The 27,637-nt window shown below is 57.4% G+C and overlaps 2 protein-coding genes across 5 annotated transcripts in view; one reads left to right on the top strand and one right to left on the bottom strand.

The window, feature by feature from the left end:
- Positions 1 to 1,877: 1,877 nt before the first annotated feature.
- UBE2T (ubiquitin conjugating enzyme E2 T) lies at positions 1,878 to 7,154 on the top strand. 4 transcript variants are annotated; one of them, XM_019750827.2, is made up of 7 exons: positions 1,878 to 2,007; positions 4,491 to 4,660; positions 5,135 to 5,204; positions 5,537 to 5,642; positions 5,764 to 5,862; positions 6,010 to 6,093; positions 6,787 to 7,154. In XM_019750827.2, exons 2-7 carry the CDS (start codon positions 4,552 to 4,554, stop codon positions 6,943 to 6,945), a joined length of 627 nt encoding a protein of 208 aa, XP_019606386.1. In that variant the 5' UTR covers positions 1,878 to 2,007; positions 4,491 to 4,551; the 3' UTR covers positions 6,946 to 7,154. The 4 variants fall into 4 exon arrangements, with proteins under 4 accessions (XP_019606386.1, XP_019606392.1, XP_019606389.1 ...); XM_019750830.2 differs by lacking the exon at positions 1,878 to 2,007 and adding an exon at positions 2,031 to 2,589; XM_074317138.1 differs by lacking the exon at positions 1,878 to 2,007 and adding an exon at positions 2,599 to 3,165.
- Positions 7,155 to 11,220: 4,066 nt separating this feature from the next.
- LGR6 (leucine rich repeat containing G protein-coupled receptor 6) overlaps positions 11,221 to 27,637 on the bottom strand; it is a 74,663-nt gene continuing 58,246 nt past the window's right edge. The window contains exons 7-18 of the mRNA XM_019750849.2: positions 26,417 to 26,485; positions 24,776 to 24,847; positions 24,604 to 24,675; positions 23,639 to 23,707; positions 22,624 to 22,695; positions 21,570 to 21,635; positions 20,564 to 20,635; positions 20,109 to 20,180; positions 18,628 to 18,753; positions 17,701 to 17,846; positions 14,914 to 14,994; positions 11,221 to 12,897 (exon numbers count right to left, since the gene is read on the bottom strand). Coding sequence (XP_019606408.2) covers positions 11,651 to 12,897; positions 14,914 to 14,994; positions 17,701 to 17,846; positions 18,628 to 18,753; positions 20,109 to 20,180; positions 20,564 to 20,635; positions 21,570 to 21,635; positions 22,624 to 22,695; positions 23,639 to 23,707; positions 24,604 to 24,675; positions 24,776 to 24,847; positions 26,417 to 26,485 — 2,164 coding nt within the window. The 3' untranslated portion in view covers positions 11,221 to 11,650. The remainder of the gene's footprint in view (positions 12,898 to 14,913; positions 14,995 to 17,700; positions 17,847 to 18,627; positions 18,754 to 20,108; positions 20,181 to 20,563; positions 20,636 to 21,569; positions 21,636 to 22,623; positions 22,696 to 23,638; positions 23,708 to 24,603; positions 24,676 to 24,775; positions 24,848 to 26,416; positions 26,486 to 27,637) is intronic.

Raw genomic sequence — 27,637 nt, 5'->3', positions numbered from 1 at the left:
TCTTTGGGCATTTTGGGAGTCGTAGTTTATTCTTGCTATGACTCTAAACTAAACTTGGCTCCCTAATTATCACATCAGCTCTTCTTTGCAGTGGAAGAGAAGCAATCATTATCCCTATTTTCCATTGGGGAAAACTAGGCATAAAGTACCTGGTTCTACGTCTAGAGTTTTATTAACGTTATAACATATAATACATTAACATGTAGTTATCACCGTGTCAGTGTGAGCGGGGAGAAGAGCAATCTTGTACACAGTAGGTATCCTTAAACACTTTATAAATTCTAATTAAGTCTTACAGCATCTTTGTAAACCGTGAATAACAATGGGCATAAAAAGGTGTAATAATATATACGTTATAAAGCCTTGTTTTCCTTACTATGTGCATTAATTTACAGTTACTAAATATAATTTGTGCACATTTAAATGTATAAAGTGAGCTGGCCATGATGTATATATATTCTTGTATAAAGTGAAGAAACTTAAAGTAAATTACAGTATTAGAATACTGTTTTTAAAAGCAATGAGACCTGTACAGTTGATGAAAATCCGGAGCCTGGCTTTCATTCCCACCAGTTACCACACTTCCCTCTGGTGGACAAATGCAAACTGTACATTTAGCCCAAGGAGTTTTTTTCGGTTTTCTTTCATCCAATCCTTTCAATTTGGTTGCCAAAACAACAGGTATCTGCTCGTTTTGTCATCCCATCTCTTCTTTCCGCCAGACTCAATAGTTCCTGCTTTTTCTAAGAGACATTTTTAAGACGCGTTTCGAGAGAACCACCCAAGGAAGAAATCAATTTCAGTTCTGAAGACAGAACCGTAATTGAGATACAGTTACAGTTGGCGTAGGAAGAAAATAAGACATTGAAGGGTTACGCCAGAAAACGTCAGTAGTAACAGAAGCAGCCAATCCCAGAGTCACGACCCGAACACTTCACGACAATGCCCACAGTAAGTGCAGGACGCCGACCGCCAGCCGGAAGCTGGACCGGACAATAGCAGGACCATCCACAAGCCGCTTTAGGTGGTTCATTCCGACGGCCAGCGTGCGGCTTCCCAGGGCGGGAATGGGACAGAGCCCTAGTGAATGTGTGGGTCTCTCGGGCAGACCACGCGCGGTCACGGGGGACCCGGTGTGGACTACAAGCAGACATCACCGCAGTGGGCCCAGCTGGTTGGCAACGTGGGAGACTGGCCGTCTCTGCTAAGCGATCGCTGTTCCAAAGCCGGCAATGAGCTGAGATCAGTGAGATGAGGCTGGGGTGCGGCTGGGGGCTATTCCCAGAGGCCAGTCGCTTCCAGCCGGTCCTCTGCAGCCCATCAGCTGTGGGCCTTCGCTGCGCCGGCTGATGTCAGCAGGTACATCCCGGGTCAGGAGCCGGCAGGATCCGCCCGGCGCAGGACCCTTCGCGGTGGGGGAGGAATCGCCGCGTCCAGGGGCGCCGCTTCGGTCTGAGTTCTAACGGCCAGGACGCCTCGCTGCGCTACATCTGCAATCCGTCACGTTCATCCATCGGCCTCAGTAGACGCGTCCTCGGAAGCACAGCCTCCTCCAAAGGGAAATACTGAAAACAAATGACGGGAAGCACCACGACCCTCCGCGCCAGATCCAATGTTCCCGCTCCCTTCGCTGTCCCTCCGGTGAGGCGGTCCCCAGCGCCTGCCCTGCTCGGACCAACAGAGCCGGCCTCGGAACCGGCCTCTGCAGCAGCGCCGCCGCGCGCAGCACTCGGCGACCAGCGCAGCCGGCGTCCCAGCGGAACCCGCAGCGTCGCGCGCTCCCACTTGAAGCGACGCGCCTCAGAGCGCGGGCCAATGGGCGGCTGCGCTCGTCTCCCTGCCTCGCCGCGGGCCAATGGCGACGCGCGCGGGCGGGAGGCGGGGCGACGCCAACACCGGCCGGCGCCTGCGCGGGTGGCCGCGGGTGGCTGCTGGCGCAGAGAGGCGGTCGGCTCGGGGAGCGAGGGGCTCCGTGTCCGGTCCCCGCGGAGGTCCCGTGGGTCTGGGGTGAGTCCCCCTCCTGCCTGACGTGTGGATTCCCTCCGAGGAGGAGCCCTCGGGAGAGCGGCCGTGGAGCGGCGGGGCGGACGCGCCTCGGGGTCGGGGCGGTCGGCCTGTGGGGAGTCGCAACGGCGGACGGACGCTCGCTGGCGGCGTCGGCTCGGGCCCCGCGCACCACGGGGCTGTCACGCGCGAGGCACCGCTGACGGGAAAGCCACCTAACGCCACCAGGGACCCGCCCCGGACCGCGCCCCGTGACGGGCCGTCAGAGAGCGGCGGCGGCCGGCGCGGAGAGGGGGACGGCGGGAGGGGCCTCGGCGGCGGCCCCGGGACGCGCGACCGGGTCGGGGGCGTGGGGGCGCCCGGGCCAGGGGCCGCTCGGCGCGAACACAGTCGCGGGGGGCTTTGGAGAAGGCGCCCCCGCCCCGCGCCCCCGCGCCTGCCAGCGCGGTCCCGCGTACCCGGGGCTGCTGCTGTCGAGGTCGTGGAGGCTCTTGCTGAGAAAAAGACGTAAAAACCTGCCAGTAGGAGGCGCCTGTAGACGGCGAGGTTCGCTGCCTCGCGACCTCCTGGGCGACGGGCCTCAAGGTGTGTGAGGAGCTTGGACGTGGTGCAGGGAGGGGTTCACGTGCAAGGCGGGTGCGGGATCCTACTACCAGGTTAATTCACCGACCGCGGTATTAATTCTGCACGAGTCTTCCGGAAAGAGCGCGTTGCTCGTGGAGGAGCAGCGTGGCTGGGGAAGAGGAAAAGGCGAGCGCGGCACCGTGCGTTGCACCTTGGCCGCAGCTCCCGAGCGAGTCCTGACCCGGCCCGTCCGCAGCCCTACACGCCTGTCAGTCACCAGTTAGCACCGCCCGACCAGCCACAGGCCACGCCCACCGCGTCAGCTTCTGATTCTCGCTAGTTCTCCGAGTACAAATAGTTTAGGGAGAGAATGTGTGGAATTAAAGTTGTTGCTGTCGTTTCACAGAGTAATAAATTGACCTTTTAATTAATGTTTAAGCCTTTGTCAGTGACCTTGGCATGAACTAGTACATACGAGCCGTATGGACTTGAGGCTTGCTGCCAAACTGAGTTTTTAGGCTACAAAACAGAACCAGATCCTGAAATGGCAGGGACCATGCCAAGACCACGTGGCCATGGAAGGCCTAGCTTGAAAAGGTGACCTTTTTTCCTAACATGCCCACTTGATCTCTCACCCTTTATTTGAAATCATTTATTAAGCTCAACAGTCACTTAAGCAATAAAGAAAGAAAATGGGAACTTTGCCATTTAAGAGCTTTCTGTCTAATAAAAGTTATTAATTATAGATACAGTATCATGCATCTTTGACATTTAGTAGGGCTGTATCTTGAGATCTTTTTGAATCCTCAAATATACTGTAGAATTTTCCCTCAAAATATCGTAAAGTATAATTTGGAAATGTAAGTGACTCAGATTCTTCCTGATGCTAGAAATGCAAGATTTGAAGTCATTTATATAGTTCTTAAATCCACATTTTGTGTTTTCGTTAGCTGACAGGCATTTGGGTTGTTTCCATTTTTTAGCTGTTATGAATAATGCTGCTAAAAACATTTGTGTACAGATTTGTGCACAGGCGTGTGTTTCCAGCTCTCTTGAGTGTAAACCTAGGAGAACTGCAGGGTCCCAAGGTCGTCTGTGTTAAACACTGGACGGCGCCGGCAGGCTGTTCTCCAAAGCAGCTGCATCAGTTTGCATCCCTGGTAACGTATGGAGATTCCAGTTTCTCCACATCCTCCAACAGTGGATACCATCTTTTTGATTATAGTTATCCTGGCGGTGTGACGTTCTGGCTCTTTGTGGTTTTGATTAGCATTTCCCCTAGTGACTTAGATGTTGGGCATCTTTCCGTACGCGACAGCTCTTCTGTTCTACTTGGTCCTGGAAGCTATAGGCAGGAGAAGGATTAGAAGGGAAGAAATCAGTGAGGATTGTGGGTTGGCTGTGTAGTCACCAACCGCAGCCTCACCACCCAAGTAGATCATTTGCATTGTTAAGGTTTTGGTTACAAATCAGTTACATTTACATCCACCTCAGACACTTCAGCATTAGCTTATAAATGTCTCAGAGTCGTGGCTCTGTCCGTGTCACTGTCCTTGCCAAGCACACATAGGCTTCCTCCCGCAGCTGGTAGTTGTCCATCCCTTTCTGTGCCAGCCGTGCTGAGGATGCTGCGTGAGCAAAGTTAGACCCAGGCTCTGCCTCAGGAGTTTATAGTTTATCAGTGGAAACAGACCTTGATATAAAATAGCTAGTCTTCTTGTTCGTAGGACTTTTTGCATCTTTTATACTTTATTTTTAAAATTTGTTTGCTTAAATAGATAACAAGAAGGAATGGAAAAGACTCAGACTCCCTTCTCAGAACAGGGTTGGGATGAGGAATCTCTGTCCTTCATTTAATTGAAGCCATGTGCTAAAAACCCCTGTCACCTGTGCTATTTCATGGTTGTCCCTTTTCTCCCTAGAGTACAGCCAGCTTTTAGTGTGGCCTAGTGAACGGTGTGGGGTTCCTGTTACTTGGGGATCATGCAGAGAGCATCACGTCTGAAGAGAGAGCTGGACCTATTAGCCACGGAGCCACCGCCAGGCATCACATGCTGGCAAGACAGGGACCAGATGGGCGATCTGCGTGCGCGTAGGTGATGGCGCTGGGATCTGTACATTCCTGTGAAGTGGGCAACAGTGCGAGGGCAGCCTGCCCACCAGCCTCCCCTGAATTAGTTTGCATTTATACAAGGTTGGCTTGGTGGTACTTTGGCCTTACGCTACACCTTCTGCTGATGTGTAGCCAAGATTTGGGCTTCCGCTCCGAAGCAGCATTTATCTCATATCTGTGAGGCTGGACAGGACACGAAGTGCTTAGAATCCGCAGTCCAGACAAAGCAGATGTGCAGGCCGTGTTCGATCCATGGCCCTCATGTTCCAACTTCTGTTTGATCTCCTGTATATCCTTGGCTTGACACCCTCACCTTTTGGGGTTCATGGTATGAGGCCTGGTTAAAGCCCTGAGAGAGAATTATTGCCCTAGACCCAGCTTCTCTGGAAGACCCTGTGGTGTAATTCAGGTCATCCAATCACCTCTTAACTTTTTCTTTCTTTTTCTTTTAAGAAATATTAGGTGGGGCCAACACACCTTATGAAAAAGGTGTGTTCAAGCTGGAAGTTATCATTCCTGAGAGGTTAGTGTGAATTAGATTCTAAGAGTACAGGGTAAGACGCAGTTATTGGAAGAGTGTTAAATGTCACAGTTGAAGGTCCTGGATTTTCATATGAGTCCTATCATGACTTAATGTAGAAGTACTTAGCGGGTGGGCTGGCTGGGTCCACGTCATACAGGGATATCAGTGTTTTTAATGCTGTCATTTCAACTTTTTGATGTTTATAGATTTCCATGATACACTTGGGGGCAGAACAGTTTTACCTCTCAAAGGCTGTTTTCCAGGAAGCTGTTTATAATGTGTTAAGAAGCAGTCTTTTAATAAAGTTTCTCTGTTGCCCTGTGCTTTCAAAGGTACCCATTTGAACCTCCTCAGATCCGCTTCCTGACTCCTATCTATCATCCGAACATCGACTCTGCTGGAAGGATTTGTCTGGATATTCTCAAATTGCCGCCAAAAGTGAGTGGTGGGTACGGGGCTTGACCGCAGCCATCAGTGGTGCTTGTTGGGACAGCTTGGCTTGGAGGGCCACGTTCTTAGTCGTGTGTGTGTGTGTGTTTGTGTGTGTGCGCGCTCACAGGGTGCCTGGAGACCATCCCTCAGCATTGCAACTGTCCTGACGTCCATTCAGCTGCTCATGTCGGAGCCCAACCCCGATGACCCGCTCATGGCTGACATAGTAGGTGTTCTTGTTGCGTCTACTCTCGGCACACAGCCTGCTTTTTCGATGCTTCTGTTCTCCGTTTGGGAGGCACGGGAGAAGCTGGCACCTGCTACTGCAGGCCCCTGTTCTCTCCGCTGACGCTTTTTCTTTTGTCTGTGTCAGTCCTCAGAATTTAAATACAATAAGCCAGTCTTCCTCAGGAATGCCAGGCAGTGGACAGAGAAGCATGCAAGACAGAAACAGAAGGTATGATGTTTGTACAGCTCTGATCTTGCTGCTGCTGTCAGCCCATTAAGTGGGTCTGTATCTAGATGTGTATTGGTGTTTATTAGATTTGCCAAATGTGTACTGTACTCTAGGATGGCGAGTTGATCTTTTTCTCCTGTTGGAAGCTTCTAAGTGATTATTCAGGAAAATAGCCTCGTAGCTCAACCAACACATTTTCCCAGCAGTTGTCACCTGCTGGCAACACTAGAGGGCAGGCGGCAGCTGGTTAACTTTTTTACATCCTGTGGGCATCATGGATGAGAGGCGACTCGGATCCTTCTTCTGATGTCTTATTAACACTGAGAAGGGACTTTGCAGGAATCGGCGAGGGGGGAGAGGTCCAGGAGGGAGGGGAAGCTGGGTTTTCTTAGGGGACCATCATGGAGGAGGGCGAAGGAAAAGCTTCCCCAGTTTACGTTGGCAGTTTCCTCATTTAATAAAATACAAATGGCAGGGACACAGATGAGCACATTCTGGTTCTTGCTGAGTTAGGACATCTTTCAGATTAAGTAGAGTTAGTGTCACTGTGGAAGGAAATACAAAATGAAAATATACGAAAAGTTGAGAAGCTGCTGCTGGAGGGAATGGTGTGTACAGGAAGCAGCACAGAAGGGCCGGGAAGCCCCTGGTTGTCCGCCCTGGCATTGCTGTGCCCCCGTGTTCACCCTACAGGCTGACGAGCAGGAGACACCTGGTGACCTGCCAGAGGCCAGCGACTCAGAAGTGCACAGCACGACCCAGAAAAGGAAGGCTGGGCAGCCAGGAAGCCCTGAGAAGAGATTCCGGCCTGGTGCTGAGGGTCTGGCTGTGCGGCCGGGCCGACTTAGCTGATGCATCTCTGCCAAGATGGTCTAGTCGGCCTGCCTTTCTCGAGTGTTTTCTCTGATGACATTATCACTGTTGTATCGTGTGAAGCAGACCTTGTGTATTTATCCATTCTGCTCCACATGGATTCTCGAAGCGTAGTTTGTTTTAATTAGCTTGACATACGTATTTTGAAACCTTTTAAACCTGAAAAATAAATAATCATTTAATGTTGAGTACGTGTTTATCCTGCATGTGTGTCTGGGAGCAAACGGGCCGGAGAGCTACACAATGAGAATGGTAAACAGTTGGAATTGTTGCCCTTTGTTTTGCCAACTTACTGACATCCCCAGGGACCCTGGGTGTTTGACACAGATGCAAAGAGCTGTTAGAAACAATTCAGTTAGCACCAGGCCTTCCTAGGTTTTCAGCAGTCATATACAACGTGGGAATAAGGTAATGTACCCTTTGGTTAACTTTTCTGCAGCTTTCACTTTTTGAGTTACACAGCTCGTCAGAATTACTGTGGTATAACTTTCTTTTGTTCAAAAATATTTATTGAACACCTACTGTGTACCAAGTATTGTGCTAGTGTTTTAGAACAGTGGTGAGAAAATCAGACCTGGGATTAAGCAACAATCTTACAAATTTAAGGAGGGATTTTTACATTCCCTTTCCGTCCCTCGCTTCATTTCCTGGCAAGTCCTACTCTGAACAACTAGGTGCCAAACTTGAATCCTCGTGATTTTATCAGACACTTGGACTTGCCTCTGTTACCCTGTTAGGTGACAGAAACTAGTTGAAGTGGAAAGAGGGTGCCATGCTGAGTGAGAGTTCCCAGAGGGCAGCTGTTAGGACTGAAGTCCTATCAGTGTCCAGTGGTGCTGTGACCCCACAGGGGAACCGTGCACGGAGCACGCGTCACAATAGTCCACTTGCCATGAGTGAGTTCCCTTGGCCCTCAGTCCGCAGCAGCCACGGAACGTGTGTCTGGGGCTCAGGCCCAGAAGACAAGAACGTGAATTTTGTACAGCCCATTAGTGACAGACGGAGCACATTCCCAGCTTCTCCCGCATTCTTGAACCCAGTTCTCCAGTCAGTCACTGCTCTCTTTGAAGCCCGGGCTTGTCTCCTGTACCCATGCACAGTGAAGCCCAATTTGGGGTTCCCAGACCCCATTAGTGGCCAGCTGGGGCCAGTTGTGAATGATACCCCAAGTCAGACGGGGGTGGTCGCAAGGGGCAGGGTGAGCATCTGTGCTGGTGGCCGCAGACTCTGCCATCCAGAGTGACACCTTTCGCCCAGGCTGCTGGCCCCTGACACTTGCCCCCTCCCGCAGTGGCCAGCAGCGCCAGCCAGCTATGCGCCTCCTTACTTACGTCCAGCCGGTCATAAACGAAAGTCCCTGCGACTGGACCATCCTGAAACCGGTCGCTGGCCAGGAAATGCCATGTGCTGCCTGGGGTGAAGCCCGGATGTGAAGGGAGATGGGCTCCGGCACCGCGGGACGGACACAGCGCCTCCTGCAGGACAAAGCCCTGCACAACCAGTCCATCCCCAGCTGCCCATCCCCGCCTCCAGCTCTAACGAGTTCCAGCCGCCATCATCCGGCACTTGCATTAGTCGCACCCATTATCTTGTCTCCTTGCTCCCAGCCTTGACCCTCTACCGTCCACGCATCTCACAGCAGCAAGAATCATCTTTTGATGATACAAAAGCCAGATTTGACTTCCCTCCTTAAAATCCTCCAAGCCGCTTCCTTTTACAATTAGAAAAACAAGTCCGGTCTCCTGCCCTGGCCCTCAGGACCTGGGCCAGCCCCTGCCTCTGCCCCTGCCCCTGCCACCCAACGCCACACCACAGGCACACGGACCGACGCGGGCTCCTGAACACACGCAGCTTTGCTGCCTCAGCACTTGCACATATGCCGTCCCCCTGCCTCCTATACTGACCGACAATCTCAGCTCAAATCAGCTGGCCCGGAGGGTCCCGTGCCTTCTGAGGCGAGCGGAGCCCCAGGCACCCTGGCCCACAGGCAGGATGGACGTCACTCAGCACGGCAGCCATCTGAAAAAGCGTCCAACTGCAGGGACTCTAAGTGCAAGTTACTCGGAGCCATCTGTCCACCTGACTCAACAAGTGCGAGGACTCCTGCTAGAGAACGCAAGTGAGAGGAGGGCTGAGAAGAGCCCGGGTCCCTACTCCCAGCCTGAGGAATGGTGGCAGGGCTGACAGCATGGACTCAGGGTCGCCGACTGTGTGCCACCCCAGGCTCATCCCATAACACGCGGGTGATGACACAGCTAACAGACGGCTGTGTGAGCACTGCTGAGTGACGCACCCGAAACCCAGCACAGGGCTGGTGTCCCTGAGTTATAGCAGGGGACAGGGGTGGGGCCTGCCCTGCCCCGTGCCCGCTCGCCACTCGGCTCCGTTCCAGGACAGGCGAGCTGAGCCCCGCCTCAGCTCCAACCCCTAATTAGAGAGAGATGACATACGTGACTGGTCACATAAACTCTGCAGATTCCACGCTCCCCGCTCCTGCAGCCCTGCCCCTCCCCACTGCTCCCCCAAAGCGATCTAAATCAGAACAGATTTTGCCACCCACCTCGTGGGCAGTCTCTGAGCGAGGCTGGGCCAGCTATTTATCCCTCAGCTGCGGTGGGAATTCAACACATACAAATAAAGCTCCCTTTCCAGCCAAGTGTGTATTTTTCCCTCAGCAGGCGGCCCCTTCCCAGGTTGTCTTGTTTAGGTTGGGGCAGCCTGAGGGACGCAGCACTGGGAGCGGGTGGGGCTGTGGCTTCAGAACCTGTCCCCCGGCTGGTGCCGGCAGGGCCACTCGGAGTCCTGCCCAGGGCTGCCTGGTGAGGCCAGGGCCGGCTGGGGGATGAGCCCAGACGCAGTCTGCCCAGAAACAACCCACCCCACGTTCTCCTTGCTCCTTGGCAAGTCGCCTCTGGCTCCTGCCAAGGGCCCCTGAGAGCGCCCAGCCCACCCTCCCACTCTCAGTTTCTATCAGGGCTGACAGGTGACCCACCCTACTAGACCACGACCCCTTCCTTCCATTGCTTCATCCTTCAACCAGGACGTTGCAAGTCGGTGCTTCCAAGATGGCCTGCGGAGGCATCTTTCCCCAAACCTCCCAGCAGAGGCGACTTCCTCTGGTTCTGTCCAGACCTGGGAGTTATGTTTGAGGAACCTCCTGGACAGGGTCAGGTGGTGCAGGGGTCCTTTCTGGGGAGCATTCTGCTTTCCCCCACTGACCTCAGAAGGTGACGGGGGGGGGGTCCTCCCTCACGGCCTGCCGTCCCTTCATAGCTCAGCAACGTCCCCATGAACCACAGCCTTGCTGCCAGGCTCCCCGCCCAGGGGCCTGCCTTCCTCTCAGGAGTAGCTCCCAGGACCCTTCCGTTTCCTCCTCAAGCTGAGCTGGCCCCCAGACGGCCGCCTGTGTGGAGCTGGTGAGTAATAACAAGAACAGCTAACATTTCCCAGGTACTCATGCGCCAGGCACCAAGCGAGGCTCTTTACATGACAACTCCCTTCCGGGGGTTTCCAGAACCTGCAGAGTTTAGGCACTGCCATCACCCCTGTTTCACTGATGATGAAGCAGAGTGGTTACGTCAAGGCCACAAGCTGCTACTCTGGGCCCAAACGAGACCTGTCTGAGTCCAGCATCCCACCTCACAACAGCAGCAGCGGTTCCAACATTTAGGCTTTGGCGAGATGTGGCATGTGAGGGAGAAACAGGAACGCAAGTCAGGGCCAGAGGGAAGCCAGACAGCCAGCCACAGGCTCGCCTGTGCACATCTGCCAGGAGCTGGGAGCCCCTCTCTTACCGAGGGCAGAAGTGTCTCCAGCACCTGGGCTTGGGGGGCAAAGGGGGCATATGTGGGACCCCTTGCTCCCTGCCCTGGCACCAGGGGCCGAGGCTGGTCCCACCAGGACAGGCTCGTCCCCACCTTCCCAGGGAAGGGCAGCAGAGTGTGCAGTCTCTTCTGGTTGATGACTCACCCACTTTACCCAGCTCAAGCTGGGCTCAGGGCCTTCAAGGACGGGTGCCACACTGTGGGGTCACTGGGCAGTTCCAGGCAGTACAGAGATGAGGCCGGTGTGGGAGCGGGAACTCTGGGACACGTTCTGAGATATTCCACGGAAACCAAACAGGCAAACAAAACCTGTCGTTAAATAATTTGGGGAAGTGGGTTAAACACAGGCCAACAATTTTACTGCTGCAGGAACACTCAGAGCCTTCCCTACACGACAATGCACTTGATTCTGTAAGAAATGGCCGTGGTGTGTCATATCGTCCCAAACTCATTTTAATATGCAGCCTTTTGGCACAGCACATCTCAGGGCTAATGGACACCAACACATGTCGTGCCACCAGGAGTCAGGGGGCAGATGCCCAAATGCCCGTGGCGGCCGGTCCTCTTGTCGGTGCTGCTGCCCGTCATTCCCTGCGCCTGCACATGCTCAGTCCCCACTGCCTGTCACCATCTCAGGCAGATTTGCAGACCTCTGGCCCACAGCTTCAGACATGACCGGGAAGAGGCCCAGAGGAAACCAGGCTGGAAGCACCCTGGTGATGGCCACGGAGAGCGGAGACCAGCGCAGACGGGCCTGGGCCACCCTGTTACGGGCCAGCTGCTGAGTTTGGGTTAAATTCGTTTGACAAGCAGCCATCATTCATGGAGGGGAGAGAGAAGCGAAGAACGGGGAGGGACGTTTATAAGTGTGAGGCGAGGGCTGAGCCCCGGGGCTGGACGCTCCTACTGGTGGACAGGCCCCCATGGGCTGTAGCGGCTCCCTCCGCCCTCGGCAGTAGTTCTCCATCCATGAAAGGTTGTGGGTTCCCAAAGTGGGTCCCCTCTGGTTCCACAGAGTGGCCGCCCTCCAGCCTGGGGGCCCCTGGCTGCTGACAGATGAGGGTCACTGCAGGAAAGCCATAGGTGTCCAGTCCAGGGGGCTGCCCAGTTTCAGAAGCTTCCAGAATGAGATCCACATCGGATAAGGCCACCAGGGCCTGTGTGGAGTCGCAGGAGCTCTTCTCCAGCTCGCTGGCAGCCGCGCGGGCCAGGGGCCCCGGGGCCCCCACGCACAGCCGCCGCAGGTCCTCCCGGGAGTGGGGGCTGAAGAACAGGTAGAGCAGGGGGTTGAGGCCGGCCGGCAGGGGCAGCACCACCAGGAGCACGGACTTGACGGCCTCGGGGGTGACGGGGAAGAGGCCGAGCACCGAGGCGAAGCTGAGGAAGGCCACGGGGCAGTAGAGGAGCCCGTCGGCAAGCACGAGCCCGGCCACGTGCCGCACCAGGGCCCGGTCCCAGCCAGCCCCCAGCTCGCCCCGCGGCAGGCCGCAGAACAGTTTGATGTAAGCGCCGGCCACGACCAGGAAGCAGGACGAGTTCATCATCACCAGGCCCACGGCGAAGGCCAGGGCCGCCGGCTGGCCCTCGGGCGGGGTGTAGGGCAGGCAGAGTGGGGAGGCCCCGTATTCCCCCACCGAGGCCAGGGGCAGGGCCGCGGCCAGCCCGGCCAGCGCCAGGCAGCCCAGGGCCCCTGCTCGCACGCTGCCCAGGGAGGGGGCCTTGCCGTAGGCCTGGACACAGGACGCCGAGACACTGCACTGCACGGCGGCCAGAGCCAGCAGCAGCACCGAGGCCTCGGAGCCCAGCACAGCCAGGAAGCCCGTGGCCCGGCACCCCAGCCCCGTCTCCCAGCGGGCCCCGTAGTCAGCAAACTGGCCGAAGGTCAAGGCGTCCACGGATGCTAGGAGGCCACAGGAGATGCCGGTCACAGTGTTGGCGCCTGCGATGGCACCCACCACAAACTTGACGGGGGGCAGGGGGCCAGGCCCGGCGGCAAACACGCTGAGAAGCACCAGCCCATTACACAGCGTGGACAGCAGCACGATGGCCCACACGGCCAGGCGGATGGCCCAGCTCTCAAACAGGTGCTGGCAGGGCTTGAAAGGGCCTGGGGGGAGAGGACAGACATCATGCCGGACACGGTCCCAGGGACAAGGCCAGGGAGCCTGTGCCCTCAGAGACGGCGTCCGAGGGAGGCTGACCAGTGGGGTCAGGGGAAGGACCACGGGGTTGCACAAAACTCTTCTCGGCCAGAGCTGCCAACAGAGGGAACGCTAACCTGACACCCTCAGAAAACAGAAACACATGAGCACCCCCGTTCACGCCCGCGCAATGCCAGCCGGGTAGTGAGGAAACGTGAGGCAAAGCAGTCTTGGCAAAGGGGCAGCATTTGGAAGGAAGGAGGGACAGGCCAGTACCAAGGCGTCAGCACCAGCTGCAGCCAGAGTCGAGACCCGGAAGTGGAGGGGCTGCCGGGGTCCACTGAGGCCCCCCGTGGATGGGCCCTGACCAGGTATATTGGACAGGCTGGCTCTCCCTGGCTCTGTGACAGGGACACAGGCCACGTTTACCATTCAGTGACAGTCAGTATCTGGGAGGCAAATCAGTAAATAAATCCAAATCCAATGACTTCTGGGGTTTTTCCGTCTGGCCCTGCATGAGATGCTGAGATCCTGGTGTTTCCTTCTGTCGCCCGGGTTCTGTCCTCAAACCACCTTGTAACTTGGGACTGTTATTTATTTCTTTCAGTGTCAGACTCCTGTTCTGCAATGCAGCTTGGGAATTGGAGAGGCTTTCCTGGGTAGCTATGCTTTAAATACATATTTTTTCTGATCACCAAGTAACAGGTGGTAATCATAGAAAATTGTGGAAACTGTAACATGGAAGAATTAAAACTATGTATGATCTCACTTTTCACAGACAACTCATCATTTTGGTGTGTTCCCTTCCATTAAAATATATATGTATGTATATATATATTTATTTATTTATTTATTTTTAACTAAACTGGGGTTTGACTTGTCATTCTCTTTTAAAGTTAAAATGCTGTCAGGCACTCTTTCCGAAATCCTTATATTCCTCCAAAACCTGTTTCCAGTGGCTGTTAATAAACACTCCACCATACGCAGGTACCCTAATTTGGCCATTGCATGGACCGTTTTAAAGGCAAGTTCAAGTTGGACTTTGTCTTTTTGAACGTCCTCCTCATTTACCTCGTTTTGGCTGATTGTTGGTTTTCAGAGCTGAAATTTCTGCGCAGCGTGAAGCGCGTGGGTTTGTTTCCAAGTCAGAAAAAACAGCGCCCGGGGCCTCCTGCGTTGGCGCGCTTGCCCAGGGCGGCCGCTAGAGGGCGCGCTGCAGCCACCAAGCGCGGGGGCAGGTGTGGGGCGGTGATGCGCAGACGGGGGGGCCAGGGGTGAAGGCCAAGGGCCCGAGCCAGAGAGAGCCGGGAAAGTGGGAAACGGAGGTGGGGTCACACGGTGAAGCCCACTGTCCACTGCTTCCCGCTCACTCTGCACAGCGCCCATCCTGGCCTCTTAGCCTTTCACACCCGAGAAAAGTGAGTTCGTCCCTTTTGACACCTCACGTTGGCTAGCACCACGGAGGAGGAAAGAGGAGGAGGATTTCCTTCCTTTCTTACAGTCCAAGGAGTTCCTTGGCGGTGAGGCTTAGACACTGCCTAAGGAGTACCCAGGGGCACAGGGGATTTCCCCTCCTGGAGTTTCTGAAAGAGACACTGCAGTATTCCTGGGTGGAAGAGAGGGGCGGAAAGATGCGTTTCAGGGCTCCACTGCCAGGAGTCTATGGGGCTGAGACCGCGGGGCGCTCAGAAGCCCCCTCACGCCAGATGAGCAGTGGGCTCAGCACACTCTTCCCCGCTTCTCTCCAGACAGTTCCTCCTGGATGTATAACCTCTAACTGGCTGACTCGTAAAGGCTGCTTTGACCCCCCTCCTCTAAGCAGCCACCGTGGGAGAGAACTCCAGCTCCTTCCCCAGGGACCATGCGAGGAGGCTGATCCCCAAGGAGGTGGGTCTGGGACAAAGAAAGTGCCGGAAGCATGGCTACAAACATGCCAGGCTGAACCTGCGTCCCCACCCCCACCCCTCAAGATGCCTCCTCACCTGGAGTAGGGCTGCACTGGACACTGGGGTGTGGCTTTGTGTCCTCCATCTCCAGCTGGAGCTCGTCCAGGTCCAGGTCATCTGAAAGGGGAGAGCAGAAAGTGGCTCAGGGCCCCGAGCTGGGTGTCAGTCATGCTCCAGTTTCTCTGAAGTCACCCTGAGTCACTGGGCTCAGCACAGGACCCCTAGCGGCCCTGCACATGGCTCCTGCCCTTGGTGTGAATGCTGGGTGACTCCCTGTGACCCACATGTGGGTCATCTGCACTGCGGCTCTTTACAGCAAACGTGTCTTCCGAGACGTGTTCTTCCTGTAACTCGGCTGTGTCCTCTCCACGCAGCCTGGGTCCACGCGTGCTGCCTGGGCGGAGGCGGCCTGGATGACAGGAGCTATTAATCACCAGCCAGTCCACCACGGTCACTCCCCATCCAGGTGGGGACACTATGCGTTAAGGACATCTGAAGACGGGGCAGTGAACTGGAGCGCGTTCCGAGGAGGTGACCCAGGGACAGTGAGTGAGTGAGCCAGCCAATCCAGCAGCTGTGGTGTGTTTAGTCAGGGGGCTGAGAGTGAATGGGGACGCACTGGCTGTCCCCAAAACACTGAGGGCCTGTCAGACACTTGCCCATGTGCTATGTCGGCCCAGAGGGTGGGGCTAGGAAAAGTGATGGATCGTGAAAGGTGGCAAATTAGGATCCAAAGGGAGACATTCCAGTTTTTACTGGCACAGACTTCCACAAGGACAGTTGTCCGACCAAGACTTGGGACCCAATGTCTGTCGTGTGCTGGCCGGTGCCTTGTCAGGGGTGCACACGATAGCCCTGTGGGCACAAACAAGGGTTGTCGTGACACAGGAAGAGCTATGACTCCTGTCGTCAGGGCTTAGCCACCTTCACAGCATGACATTGTGAGCAAATGAGGAAAAAGGCTCACGGAAAGGGAGCAGCTTGGCCAGGTCCCAGCGCCAGTGAGCGACAGGGCAGAATGCACACCCAGCCTCGTCTGCCCATCAGCCCAATGTTTAACCACAATGCTTTCCCAGGGCAGCATGGATTTTGGGGGGTGGGGCGAGGATTGGGGAGCTTTCCAGATGCATGAGGTGGGCATGAGCTGTCACTGGAGACAGTGAAGCAGACAGTCCCTAATGTGACAAAGGGAACATCTGCCCCTAGTTCAAGATCATCTTGAACCATCCTTCGGATTCTAAGTCTGGCTCTGTGGTTCTGTCAGTCGGAGAAAATAGGATTAGAAAGGTAAATACATTGTTCAAGAAATTCTGCAACATGTTTGAAACAAATGGAATGTTTCCTTAGTCGCTGTTACAATGTTCCTTAAACAAGAGCCTAGGAACTCTAGCTCCAGCAGGGGTGGTAGGACATCTCTGGGCCCACCAATTCTGTAAGAATTTTGAAATGGTAATCTAAACATTTTATAACTTATAAAGATGAAACTCCCGCACAACGTCAGGTTTCACAGCCAGCACCTTGTGGCTCTTCCCCGTCCTCCAGGTCCTTTCTAGGTGACCATCTGTCCCACTTTTTGTGTGCTTGGCTCATGTGGGTTGTTTCCAGCACAGACTCTCCCTCCCCACTTAAAGGCTCAACGCCTCAGCAGGAGTGTGCCCTGGAGGCAGGATGGCCAGGAGCTGCCCCTGGCCCCGAGTCGGGTGGGTGGAGGCCGCCGTGCGCCCTGGCATTTCCTCCCTTCTCTCCACTTTCCCTTCCTGCCGCCCCTGCTCTCCAGGATGGAGCTCAGCCATACTGTGAAATCAAAATGCGTGAATGAAATGCAGGGCTGAAAGCCGGCTCCGTCTGAGGCTGGGGAGTCACAGCCAAGGTGTGAGCACCCTTCACACGGGAGGAAGTCGGATCTGGCTGCAGCCGCAGCCGCAGCTCCTGGCTCTCCTTCTCCAGGCTCATTAGCTCCCACAGGAAATGGGGGCCCTGCCCCAGCTCCTGTTCGGGCGGCAGGCAGCCCACGCTTGTCCAGACCTAAGCCTGGTGGAAAGTTTCACCTTGAGGAAGCAAAGTTTCCATCCCTGCCTCCAGCCCCAGAGGGAGTGTATGGCAGACGTCCGGGACGTCCAGGGGACAGCCATGTATGGCCCAGAGTCAGCCCGGCTGCAGGGCACGTCCTCGAGGCTGCCCAACACTGTGTCCTGGACGTCACCCCTTCCCGAGACCCCGCTCTCAGGACAGTCTTTAAGCCTCCTGGCAGACATGGAATATAAGGAAACTGAGGCTCAGGACGGTCCCTCAGGACCCCGGCTGCCTTTTTGCCGTTTACCCCAACTCTTCCAGAAACACAGTGTGGCCCGACAGCTTGTGCTGTGATGGCACCGCTTGCCCTGGTGGCCTCTGAAGTGTCACCCCGAGACTGGAAGGCAGTGACACTCCCTGCGCTGCTGACCCTTGGCTCTAGGACACAGCGGGGGCTTGTCTTTGGCAGCAGGTTGGACTCAGTTGACTCTGTTCGATCCCACTTGGCCAGCTTGACTAGAAAATGCTTGAAGTTGAAGCCACGTGGGAGGACGCGGGATCCCCAGGGCCGCAGGGTCCTGTGAGAGGCGGCCTTGGACCGCCTCGTGAACTGTGAGGGGCTCGGCCAATCCGAGATATTATTCTGTCACTGTCACCGTCTTTACTTTCTCCCAAGCACCTCAGGATGGCCTCGGAGAGACGAGGTTCACGGTCCATGTCCTCCAGGTCACCAGTGGTCCTCCCTGGGGGTCTCGCTCAGGGTCCCCCAGGCCTCCTCCCACCCCCCCACCCAGGGCCCCCATCACTCACAGTGGTTCTCGGCTCTTCCGGCCAGAAGGCCCAGGGACCTCTTCGGGGCCTCCTCGTCCTCTGCCTGCCACTGCCCAGAGCCCTTGAAGAAGCTGGCGCAGACGCCGTAGGCACAGCACTGGTAGGCATACGGCACCTCCAGGGTCCTGGGGCGGGGGAGTGACAGCTGCCTCAGGAATGTTTCGGGTGTCAGCCCAGGCAGGCACCGGCACCCAGCGCCTGCCCTGCGACCCCAAAGTGCCCCGACCCTGTGCAGGTGGCCTCCTGGCTCTGTGTGCGGCTCCGAGAACATTCCAGTCTCCTTGATCATCTTGAGAACGGAGCCGGGAGCTAAACTTTCTTCCCTGAGCCGGCTCCGATTGGGGAGCTGCTCTCAGGTGCTCCGGCCCCTCCCAGCCAGCACCTCGGCCTCTCTGTTTAGGAGACAGGGACCCTCCTAGCGACCTGTACCCTTGCCCTCAGGAAGACCTGCCTCCTGCCCCCCAGCCCGGGACACATCACAGCTGGGTCCACTGCCCTCCGAAGGGGAGGGAGGATGCGTCCAAGCGTGTCATTAGTTTGTAGCGGCTGAGACTCAAGCCACACAGGAGGCCGGGCTATCATTAGCACCAGGGGCTGGTCGGGCAGCCTGTCTGCCACTCCTCTGATCCCAGGGGCCCAGATGCTACCCAAGGGAGGATGGGCCATTTGGGTGCACAGAATGGGGCAAGGAGGAGAGGCCAAGGGGCCTTCCCACATCCTACTTCTGCCCTCACAGGAGGTCTCAGTGTCCCCTGGGGCTGGTACTTGGGACTGAGAAGGGGACAAACAAGCCCTTCCCACTCAGTCGTGGCCAAACCCTACGCTGCCAGCCACCAGGCTTTTCCTGTGGCTGTCTCTGGTCCCTCCATTCCTCCCAGCTGCCCTGGGAGAAGGCCAGGCCCTCACCTCAGTTTGGGGAAACTGTCCTTGGAGAAGGCCTGAGACAGAGCCAGGTTTCCTCTGAGCTTGAGATGCATGAGGCCCCCGAGCCCGGCCAGGGGCAGTGTGGTCAGCTGGTTGTCTGTCAGGTCCCTAGGACAGGACACGGTCAGGGTTACTGGGGGTCTGGGCTGCACGGAGGGTGCGGCCAGGGTGCCTGGGACGGAGCAGGTGGACACGAGTGGAGGACAAAGCTCCCGCAGCGAGAAATAAGTGCTGGAGGCAGCCGGTCACTGGAGGCAGCGCCCATGACTCACTCGCTCGGCAAACAGCAGTACCGACCGTCCACCTGGGGCCGTCGTAGGTGGTGCTACACCACGAGGTGAGCCGCTCAGCCACAGCGCCTGTGCCAGGGCCGAGTCCCACCCCGGAGGCCCTGCCTGCCCCCTCGGGCACCTGCCTGTCGTCGCCCCATCCCCTGCCTCTCTGAGGCTACGGGAGCCCAGAGCTGGGGTTGGACAGAGCCGGCTGGCCAGCCGCAGTCAGCGACACGGTCATCCATTGTTTCCGAGCCAGACGTGAGGCCATGCGTGGCCTCTCCCCTCCCCAAGATCCAGAGGAGCGAGGGCTCCAAACCAAACACTGTGACCACAGGCTGTGCTGTGGAAACAACCTGGAAGGCAGGAAAGCTGGCACTGTCACCACCCGTGAGTCACGGGGTCACAAATCTGCCTGAGTTTGTGTCCTCATCTTTCAAACGGATAAAAATACCCACTCCACCTATCTGGCAGGAGCAAAGCAAACAGAAGAAGGAAGACGGAGGGAGAGTTTCACAGGCTGCGGCCCGGAGCCCGGAGAGCAGCAGACTGGAGAGGAATGTGGGACCCTGCAGGAGCTTCCTGGCCCTTGGGGGCCACCCTGTGAAGTGAGGGGCGGCCCTGGGGGATCTCTGAGACCAGGCGGGGGCTAGGCCATGGGGTCTTCATGTTAATCAGAAAAGGACCCATCTAGGGGACACGCCTTTAGGACACAGGCAGCAGGCAGGCAGCTCCCCTGGGGCAGTGATTAACCTGGGCCACAGTGTGGCAGTCCGTCAGGGCCCCTTGCAGCTCTGATATCACGGCCATGCAGCCAGCATGAGATGCTTCCGGCTTACGTCCCGTGTAATTTAGGGGCCTGTAGTGCCTGCTGCCTGCAGACTGGCAGCTCTCTGGAGAATGCTCGGCGGGGCCATGGCTCCCACCTCTGCCGGGGGTGCAAGAGCGTCAGCAACGCAGAACATCAGCAGATGATGTCCCAGAGCTTGTGGGAGGCCGGCTCTGTGTTTATCAGGCCCCACAGTCTGTCAAACAGACTGTCAGGATGATTGATGAAGCTCGAGCCATGTCCCTGGATGTGTGGTCAGATATCTCTGTAGGTCCCCACTCCAGGGTGGGCCCTCCTGCCCACCGCCAGCCCATAGCCCCAACTGGTCTGCAGTATTCAGGACGGGGTCAGTGGGCACTCACAGCTTGATGAGGGAGCGCAGGGTCACGAAGGCCTCTGGGTGGATGGACCGGATGGCGTTCCAGCTCAGGTCCCTAGGGGCAGAGAGGATGTGACAGGAGGGGACAGTGACAATGGAGGACTCATTGCTCCCCTCCTGGTTTTCCTTTACTTATTCCCTGTGTGAGCTGCCCCCAGTAGCAGTACCTCCTGCCCTCTGGGGAAGGTACCTGCTGCCTGCCTCCCGACCTGGCTGTGGCCCCAGAAAAAGGGATGTGGCAGCCTGGCTTCAGAGCCTCACGGCCCCCTGGGTACCCACCAGGGACGTGGTGTGAGAAGCCCTGTGCACGGGGAGGCACCGCTCTTCTGTGTGCTGGGGGCAGGGAGGTGGAGCAGAAGGCTGTGTGCATGGCAGGGACATGAGTGATGGGTCTGAGCCTCCCAAGCCCCCCACCCACCCCCTGGCTGCGGTACTCACAGGGTCCGCAGGGAGCTCAGCTGGCTGAAGGTATCAGCTCCCACTTCCCAGATGCGGTTATGCTGCAGGCCGCTAGGGCAAGAGAGGTGGGTGACCGATAGGCCCTGTCTCCATTCCACACCCCCCAGAGCCTGGGCAGGAGAAAGGAGAGCCCTGCCCTTCTCCCAGCCCGCGGAAGTCATCAGAACTGAAGGGGGCACAGAGCACCCGGTTGCCTCGGGTAAGTGGGTCAGGAGACAAAGCCACAAACCCATCCCTGTGGCCCAGAAGGGAGTCAGTTTCCCGCGCTCCCGCTGTGCCTGGCTCCCCGCCAAGCTGGTCTTGCCCTGTGGGTCCTCCAGACCCGGGTCCAGCAGCAGAGCCCACCCAGCCCTTGGACAGCCGTGACAGGTCCCAGGGGGCAGCAGAGCTCAGTGGACTGGTTGTTTGAAGGCGACGGCCCCGGGGCCTCAGCGCGTTGGAGACCCTCCTCCCTTGGGCTCCCTTGGGCATCTAGACAAACGTGACAGACCCTGACACTCCCATGCCCTGGCCCCAGAAGGCATCACGCTGCCGAGAAGCAGGGGCAGACACAGCAGCGTCAGGAGACACGGCCAGCCTGAGAAAGCAGGGCTGGGTGAGGAGAGCTTAGAGACGTTGTGAGCAACCCCTTTCCCTGTCAGATTAGAATCCCAGGTCTCTTCTGTGTGAGTGTTGGTGGGCTGTGGAAAATGAGAGCATGTGCTTGGAAACGCAGGCACGTCCAGTGCCCTGACACTTCCCTTGCTGGTCCAGCCCACCAGGCACCAGGCCCACCGTGGCCCTGCCCCTCAGCCGGCTCTCACCACCACCGCTTTCCTACTGCCACCTTGAGACCCCTTTGGGGCACTGGCTCCCGGGCCCATATCAGGCAGGGCTCTGCTGAGTTCCCGGCCCTCAGAGACCGGGGGTCAGCATGCGGAGCCCCTCCCCTCAGGCCTGCCCAGAGCCGGCCGCATGCCTTCACCTCTCCCGACCCCAGACTCACATCTCCTCCAGCTTCTGACACCTGTGCAGACCGGGCAGCTCCTCGATGTGGTTATGAGACAGTTCCCTGGGGACACAGGCCAGGGCCAGGGTAAGGCGGGGCCAGAGGAGCAGCTCTGGCAGGGCCCTGCTTCCCTGGGGACGTGGCTGCTGACACCTCACACGGGTCCACCTCCTCAGTCAGACTGGTCTGCAGCCTCCCATGGGCCTGGGGGGGGCTGACCACTTGTGGGGCTGCCTCATCCATATGAAGGCCAGAGGGACCCCAAGGGTCCTGGGGGGAAGGGAACGGGAAATGAGAGGCAGAAGGCAGTGCAGGGGACACGCAGAGGCACTGAGCAAGCCAGTCGTGCCAGCCCGTGACCACCACCTATCGTCACCATGTGTAGAGTTGGCAGGAAGGAAGAGCAGTGCTGGTGCCTTTACAGAGCATTGGACACAACCCCTTCACCTGACAGAGGAAGAAACTGAGGCACAGGGAGGGGACAGGACCGGCCCAAGGACACACTGCCAGTCAGTGGAGGGAGGGCTGGGGAGGGAGCCCACGTCTCAGACACGCAGTCCAGCCCTTCCACGAGCGGGAGCCAGGTCCCTGTCCTTCTGGGGGGAAGGAGGACTGCGTCCTGGGGGAGGCTGATTCAGCTGGAGTCAGGAGGGGACACTTAAAAGCTCCACGGCTCCAGAGGGTTAATTTTCTTGTGTAAACTAGAGTAATCACACCCCTTATTGCGCACCGACTATGTGCTCTACATGTATTTTTCAGCCCTGGCAAATTTACCCCCGTTTGCAATCAGAGCTCTGAGGTGTTACAGACTGAGTCCACATTCACACTGCTGGAAAGGGGCAAACCCAGGCCTGGCTCCCAAGACCACTGTCCTTTTGCCTTGAACAAGAGAGGACAGCCCCCACCCCCATCCCAGGCCGGCTCTGAGCAGCAGCTCAAGCTGTCCCACTCCAGGGAGAGAGGTGACCTAGTGGGACAGAAGCAGGAGGCGCCTTTGCAGCCCATGGTGCATGGGCACAGCGGGCCTGGACAGGGCGCGTGAGCCACTCACAGGACCCGGAGCCGGGGCAGCTGCTGGCACATCCCTGCTGGCAGCATCCGGATGCCGGCACGCGTCAGCGTCCTGCAGGGAACAGACACAGAGCTGGCAGGAGGTGATGGGAGGTACAGGGCAGCGAGTGGGAGCAGACAGAGGGGGACACAGGGACACTGAGTGCCCAGCCCCACTCGCCACCCCCCACTGTGTCTCCACCCTGTCTCATAACTGACTCCAGCAACACTGGGCTGATAGCACAGGGGCTAGAATCTTCCCTGCTCTCCTTAGAGAGGACGGGCAGCCACGGGGAGGGAGGGGCTTGGAAAAAGCCTGTGGTGGAGCCAGGACACCCGAGCTTGCAGTGGGCTCTCCGGGGGAGGGGGAGGCGTGGGAAAGAAGGGAAGGACAGATGGGGTAGGCTGGAGGGGGGCTTGGCTCAGGGACAGGGTGTCCCAGGAAAGACCCAAGGCCAAGGTCGTCCTTGGGGAACTGTTCCTGCCCTCATGGAAAACTTTCCAGATGCTAGCGAATCTAGGGGAGGGCACAGAGGCACAGAGGAGCATTGGGCCACATCACGAATGAGCCACGTGATGTGGGCCAGACAGGGGGGTGCTCGCTTGCTCCGTTCATTCTCTTAAACTGTCTTGCGGCCTCCTGTGCTCTGACAGCCCTGCACCCGCTGCACAGGGGGTAAGAAGAGCAGCCATGAGGGCATCTGTGCTGAAACCAAGCTCCTGAAAGGCACAGGAGACCGCTTTCCATAGCCCTTCCCCCAGCATGGGTCCTCGGCGCCCATGCCTGGGCTTGGGAACTCTGAAGTCACCCATGAAAAATCCAAGTACAGTGAAGATGGAAGACCAGTCTCCTCACCCCCAACCACCAGTGGCAGTGCCACATCTAGCAGTGGCCATGGCCCCTGGGGCAGAGCCAGGGGACCTCTGGGCCACATAAGGGGCAAGCAAAGCACCAGGAAGCCTCAGGAAGCAGACAGAGAGCCCCTGGTGAGAAGTGGGGGGACAGAACCACTCACAGCGTCTCCAGGCTGGTCGTGCCCTTGAGGTCGGGAAACTCCTGGATGTCTGTGGCTCCATTCAGGGATCTGGAAACAGCCAACAGCTTGAAGGCTGGGGTCAGAGCACGTGCACATCCAACCCCTGGCCCTCTAGGGAAGTGCCCCACGTCCCCTCAGTCACCCCAGCTCTCAGACCCGCTGCAGGCTTTGCTGAGCAGCCACCAGCCCAGATGGAACCGGCAGCCTCAGCATTCTGGCCCCAGTTTGCAAAAAAAAAAAACAGGCAAGAAACCGGGGGCAGGTGAGGGGGCGCCTCTGTGTCAGAGGTGACAGCTCAGGTGCTCCTGAGAAGGCCCTGGGCTGCTGGGTTTGCTCTCAGCCCAGGACGGGGTCTCCCCTAAATTATCATCCGCTGGCGCTTCACCAGAGCTCTGGACAGCTTCTTCTTGGCCGCCTCAGACTGGTGGCTTTCCCGTCCCCACCACCCCGTCCTGTGAGGACATGCACACATCAGCAGCACAGAAAACGTGCTGTCGGACCCCAAGCAGGCAGCGTGGGGCCTGGGCTCAGATGCGTCTAGAAAATGTACAGACAGCCTGCTTGCAGCGCCGGGGGAAGAGCGTTGCAACAACAAACACGGAGCTGAAGCGTGAGCTTTAAAGATGCTGGTGACGTCACGATGGCGCCCTGTGTCGAGGACAGCATGAAAGCTTTTGGGAAGAAGTGGGATTTCAGCCGGGAATTAAACGAATGGGAGGCAGGAAACAAAGCAGTAAACATGGGGCAGCAAAGGGCTGGGGGCCCCCCATGCCCAGGCCGCTGGAGAACCGCCACTCTGGCCCAGTCTGTTTCCCACAGGCGCTCAGGGACCAGGGCCCCCGGCACCCATCTGGGGTCCGGGAAGAGGCCACGTGGGGAGGGAGACCCTGAAGCCACCAGGTTCAGGCACATGCCTTCGGGGCAGAGCCTCGGTGCCAACTCACAGTGTGTGGAGCTTAGGCAGACACTGGAACGCTGACCTTCCCACTGACTGGATGGGGTTATCGTAAAAGTGTCTGGAAGAGAGACCCGGCACCGAGGTCAGCCACTCAGCCCTTTCAGGGGCACCCCTCCACCGGCCCCTCCCCAAACACGGCCCAGAGGAGCGGGGCTCACACTGTTTGCAGCAGAGGGTTCCCCATGAAGGCCTTTTCTGGGATGGCCTTGATGTTGTTGTTATGGAAGCCCCTGCAACACAAGCCAGGAGTCAGTGAGCACCCAGGAGAAACATGCAGAAGGGGACAGGGGACCAACTGTCCGGCACTGACTGGGAAGGACGTGAGACCGGGACACTGCCCGCAGACTCCAGCTTCAGCCCTGCCTCTGACTTTTCTTGTCCAAGAAAGCAGCCACCGGTCCCCTGGCCCATGTGACAGGCGGGGGCCCTCAGGAAGCCCCACAGCAAGTCAGCTCCCAGGAGGGGCAGCCTCTCCTTAGTCACTCGTGGGGGAGGGAGGAGCCCTGGAGAATCCCCGAGGAGGAAGCTGAGGGGGTGTGGGAGGAGGAGAAGGTGGTGGTGGGAAAGACACAGCTCCCAGGGGCCCCTGAAACTAAGGGGCAGAGCTGGGATGCTGCCGGGTTGGCACTGGGGAGCCGAGGAGCGTGGCCCAGCCCAGCCGGTATCTGCAGCTCTGGAAGCACAAGCCCAGGGGAGCTGGGGAGGACTTTTAACAGGAAGCGCTGGGCTGAGAAGCAGCCGTCCTCGCGTCCACGGCCACTGCTGGCTCTCTGGGTCTTCCTCGCCTCTTGTCCTCACCCCTTCTCCACCTCACACTCTCACCCTCACCCCCACTCACCTCCACCCCTCCAGCCAGGCCGCCCCCAGGCTACTAGTCACTCAGCCGTCCCTTTGTTAAGTTGCTAGTTCATGTTCCTGAACCTGGCGTCTGGGACTATGCTGAGTGACACTCTGCAGATTTAGGTGCTGTCCCCAAGCAGTTTTGTCTCCATAGATGCAGAGACACAGAGACAGACAGATGCGCACCCCTCAGGCCCGTCCCTCAGCTCGTCCTTATCTGCTATGTGTGTCCGGCCTTCACACCTTCCAACTTCCGGATGAGTGCAGGGCTGCTCTGAGTGAAGACACTGTTCGAGAGCCAGGGCTCCGCTCACAAACCTCGTCCCCCCAGCGAGGCCGCCTCCCTCGGGCCCCCACCCCGTGGTCATGGTCTGCCTGTCTGGTCTTTCCCTGCACTGTTCTTCTGTCTGAAATGCCTCCCTCCTCCCATCACTGCCACCGAAATCCCGTCTTCCCAAATGCCAATGTCAGCATGCATTAGTCACAGCTACTCCGCGTCACGACTGTTTTAGCCGTTACTATACAATTTAAGACCAGAGTTACATGCCGCCTCTAAGGGCCTGGGCCTGGTCCCTGCTTTACTGTGTTACTGTGTCCTCAGCGGGTCTGAAGGACCCTGAGGGTGGCCCGTGCCTGTCTTACTCCCATGTGTGCTCAGCACAGTGGGAGCTCAGTGAAGCTGGAGTCAGCTTCTCACCCCCTGGTAGCACCAGTGCTGGGGGTGACCCGTAGGCCAGCCCCCAGTCCCTCATTTGCCCCAACCAATACGGGCGATGCGAGGCCTGGACTCACAGGACGTGGCGTTTGCCATGTGTCTTCCAGGCCGGAAGGGCTCAGGGCTTTTTCCGCTGCTGACACCCTTGAAAAAGCTCGAAGCCATGCTAACAGGACTGTGACCACGCAGACTTGACCTGGCCTCGGAGGATGGGAGGCCCGGGGCGGGGGCAGGGGACACTTACAGCTCCTGCAGCCGTGCCAGGGTCCGGATGGCAGCCGGGAACTCCCGCAGCTCGTTGTGGTTCAGATCTCTGCAAGGCAGGCAGACAGGGCATCACAGGCGGCAGCAGGCAGGTCGGGGCCTGAGGGACGCGAGTGTGGCCGGTCGTCGGCCGCACAGGTGGCTTTCCAATACTGGACCCAGCTGTCCACGCCGGGACGTGCATTTTGGGCGTCTCAGATATTCCCAGGCCACCAACTCCCGGCCGTCCTGACAAGTGGAGCTGCTCTGAGTCGACCCTTCAGGGACAAGGGGCTGGCTGAGGAAATATCTTTAGCTTTTGGGGACACCAGAGGTGGGGGAGGGCAGAGGGGAGAAGGGGGCATCTTTGACCCCTTGTCACCAGCTGTCAGGATTCTGGAAGCTTCCTCAGGTGACTACCTGAGCTATCTGCGGCCTCTGCTGTCACCTTCTAAGAAAATGAACAGCGCCTCTTACCTTGGTGGTGGCGTGACAGCTCATCTGTATTTTCTCTTAACCTTTTCAGCATTTTCCAATTTTTCTTTTTATAACAAACATGTATCACATGTATAATCAGAAAACATGGCGGTGATTTTACAAGTGGTAGCAACGCAGGTGGGTGGGGTGTGGGAGGCAGGACACTACCAGGCGGAAGGTGGGAAGTGAAGTCTGCACAACCGTTCGGGCGTAATTTGTCACTACCTTTTCTAAATGAACGATTCATCCCCAGTTGCCCGAGGTCCAGGGACTTGTCCTACAGACAAGTCTGCACCTGGGTGGGAAGACATCTGTGCACAGACAGCCGCCCCAGCAGAACTACCGTGTGTGGCTGCAGCTTTGGTCCCTGCCAGGGGCCTCCTTCGCGACCTCTGCGGTAACCACAGAATAAAGAGGAGGAGGGGACACGGAAGAGACCAAGAGCAAATTTGATTTTCTTTAGAAAAGATTTAGAACTGCTTGTGACAAAAAAGAGTCTCAGTGGAAGGGAGCCCACCCAAAGAGGGGGTGCTGATATCCTGAGAGAGGCAATAAAGACACATTGGGAAGAGAGAAAAGGCCCCAGGGGATTTGCAGGTGTCCTGCTGTCATGTGATGGCTCCCTCAGGATAGCTGTCAACATCATACTTTTAAAGTTGGCCTTTGTTTCACTTCGCAGCCAACAAGTTAGGCCCACACGGAAATGGGCCTGATGGGGGGGGTCTTGGTGCCCCTCAGTTCCTGT

Source organism: Rhinolophus sinicus, linkage group LG12, assembly GCF_036562045.2.
Source record: "Rhinolophus sinicus isolate RSC01 linkage group LG12, ASM3656204v1, whole genome shotgun sequence".
NCBI classification, from domain to species: Eukaryota; Metazoa; Chordata; class Mammalia; order Chiroptera; family Rhinolophidae; genus Rhinolophus; species Rhinolophus sinicus.
Note: the sequence above shows the minus strand (reverse complement) of the source record. Positions and strands in the feature narration are given on the sequence as shown.

What these genes read in the sequence shown, in the direction of transcription:
- UBE2T (XM_019750827.2), top strand. Translation starts at nt 4,552, where the DNA reads ATGCAGAGAGCATCACGTCTGAAGAGAGAGCTGGACCTATTAGCCACG. An exon ending in GATGGGCGATCTGCGTGCGC is followed by an intron (nt 4,661 to 5,134) that starts GTAGGTGATGGC and finishes TTTTCTTTTAAG; the next exon opens with AAATATTAGGTGGGGCCAAC. An exon ending in ACCCGCTCATGGCTGACATA is followed by an intron (nt 5,863 to 6,009) that starts GTAGGTGTTCTT and finishes TGTCTGTGTCAG; the next exon opens with TCCTCAGAATTTAAATACAA.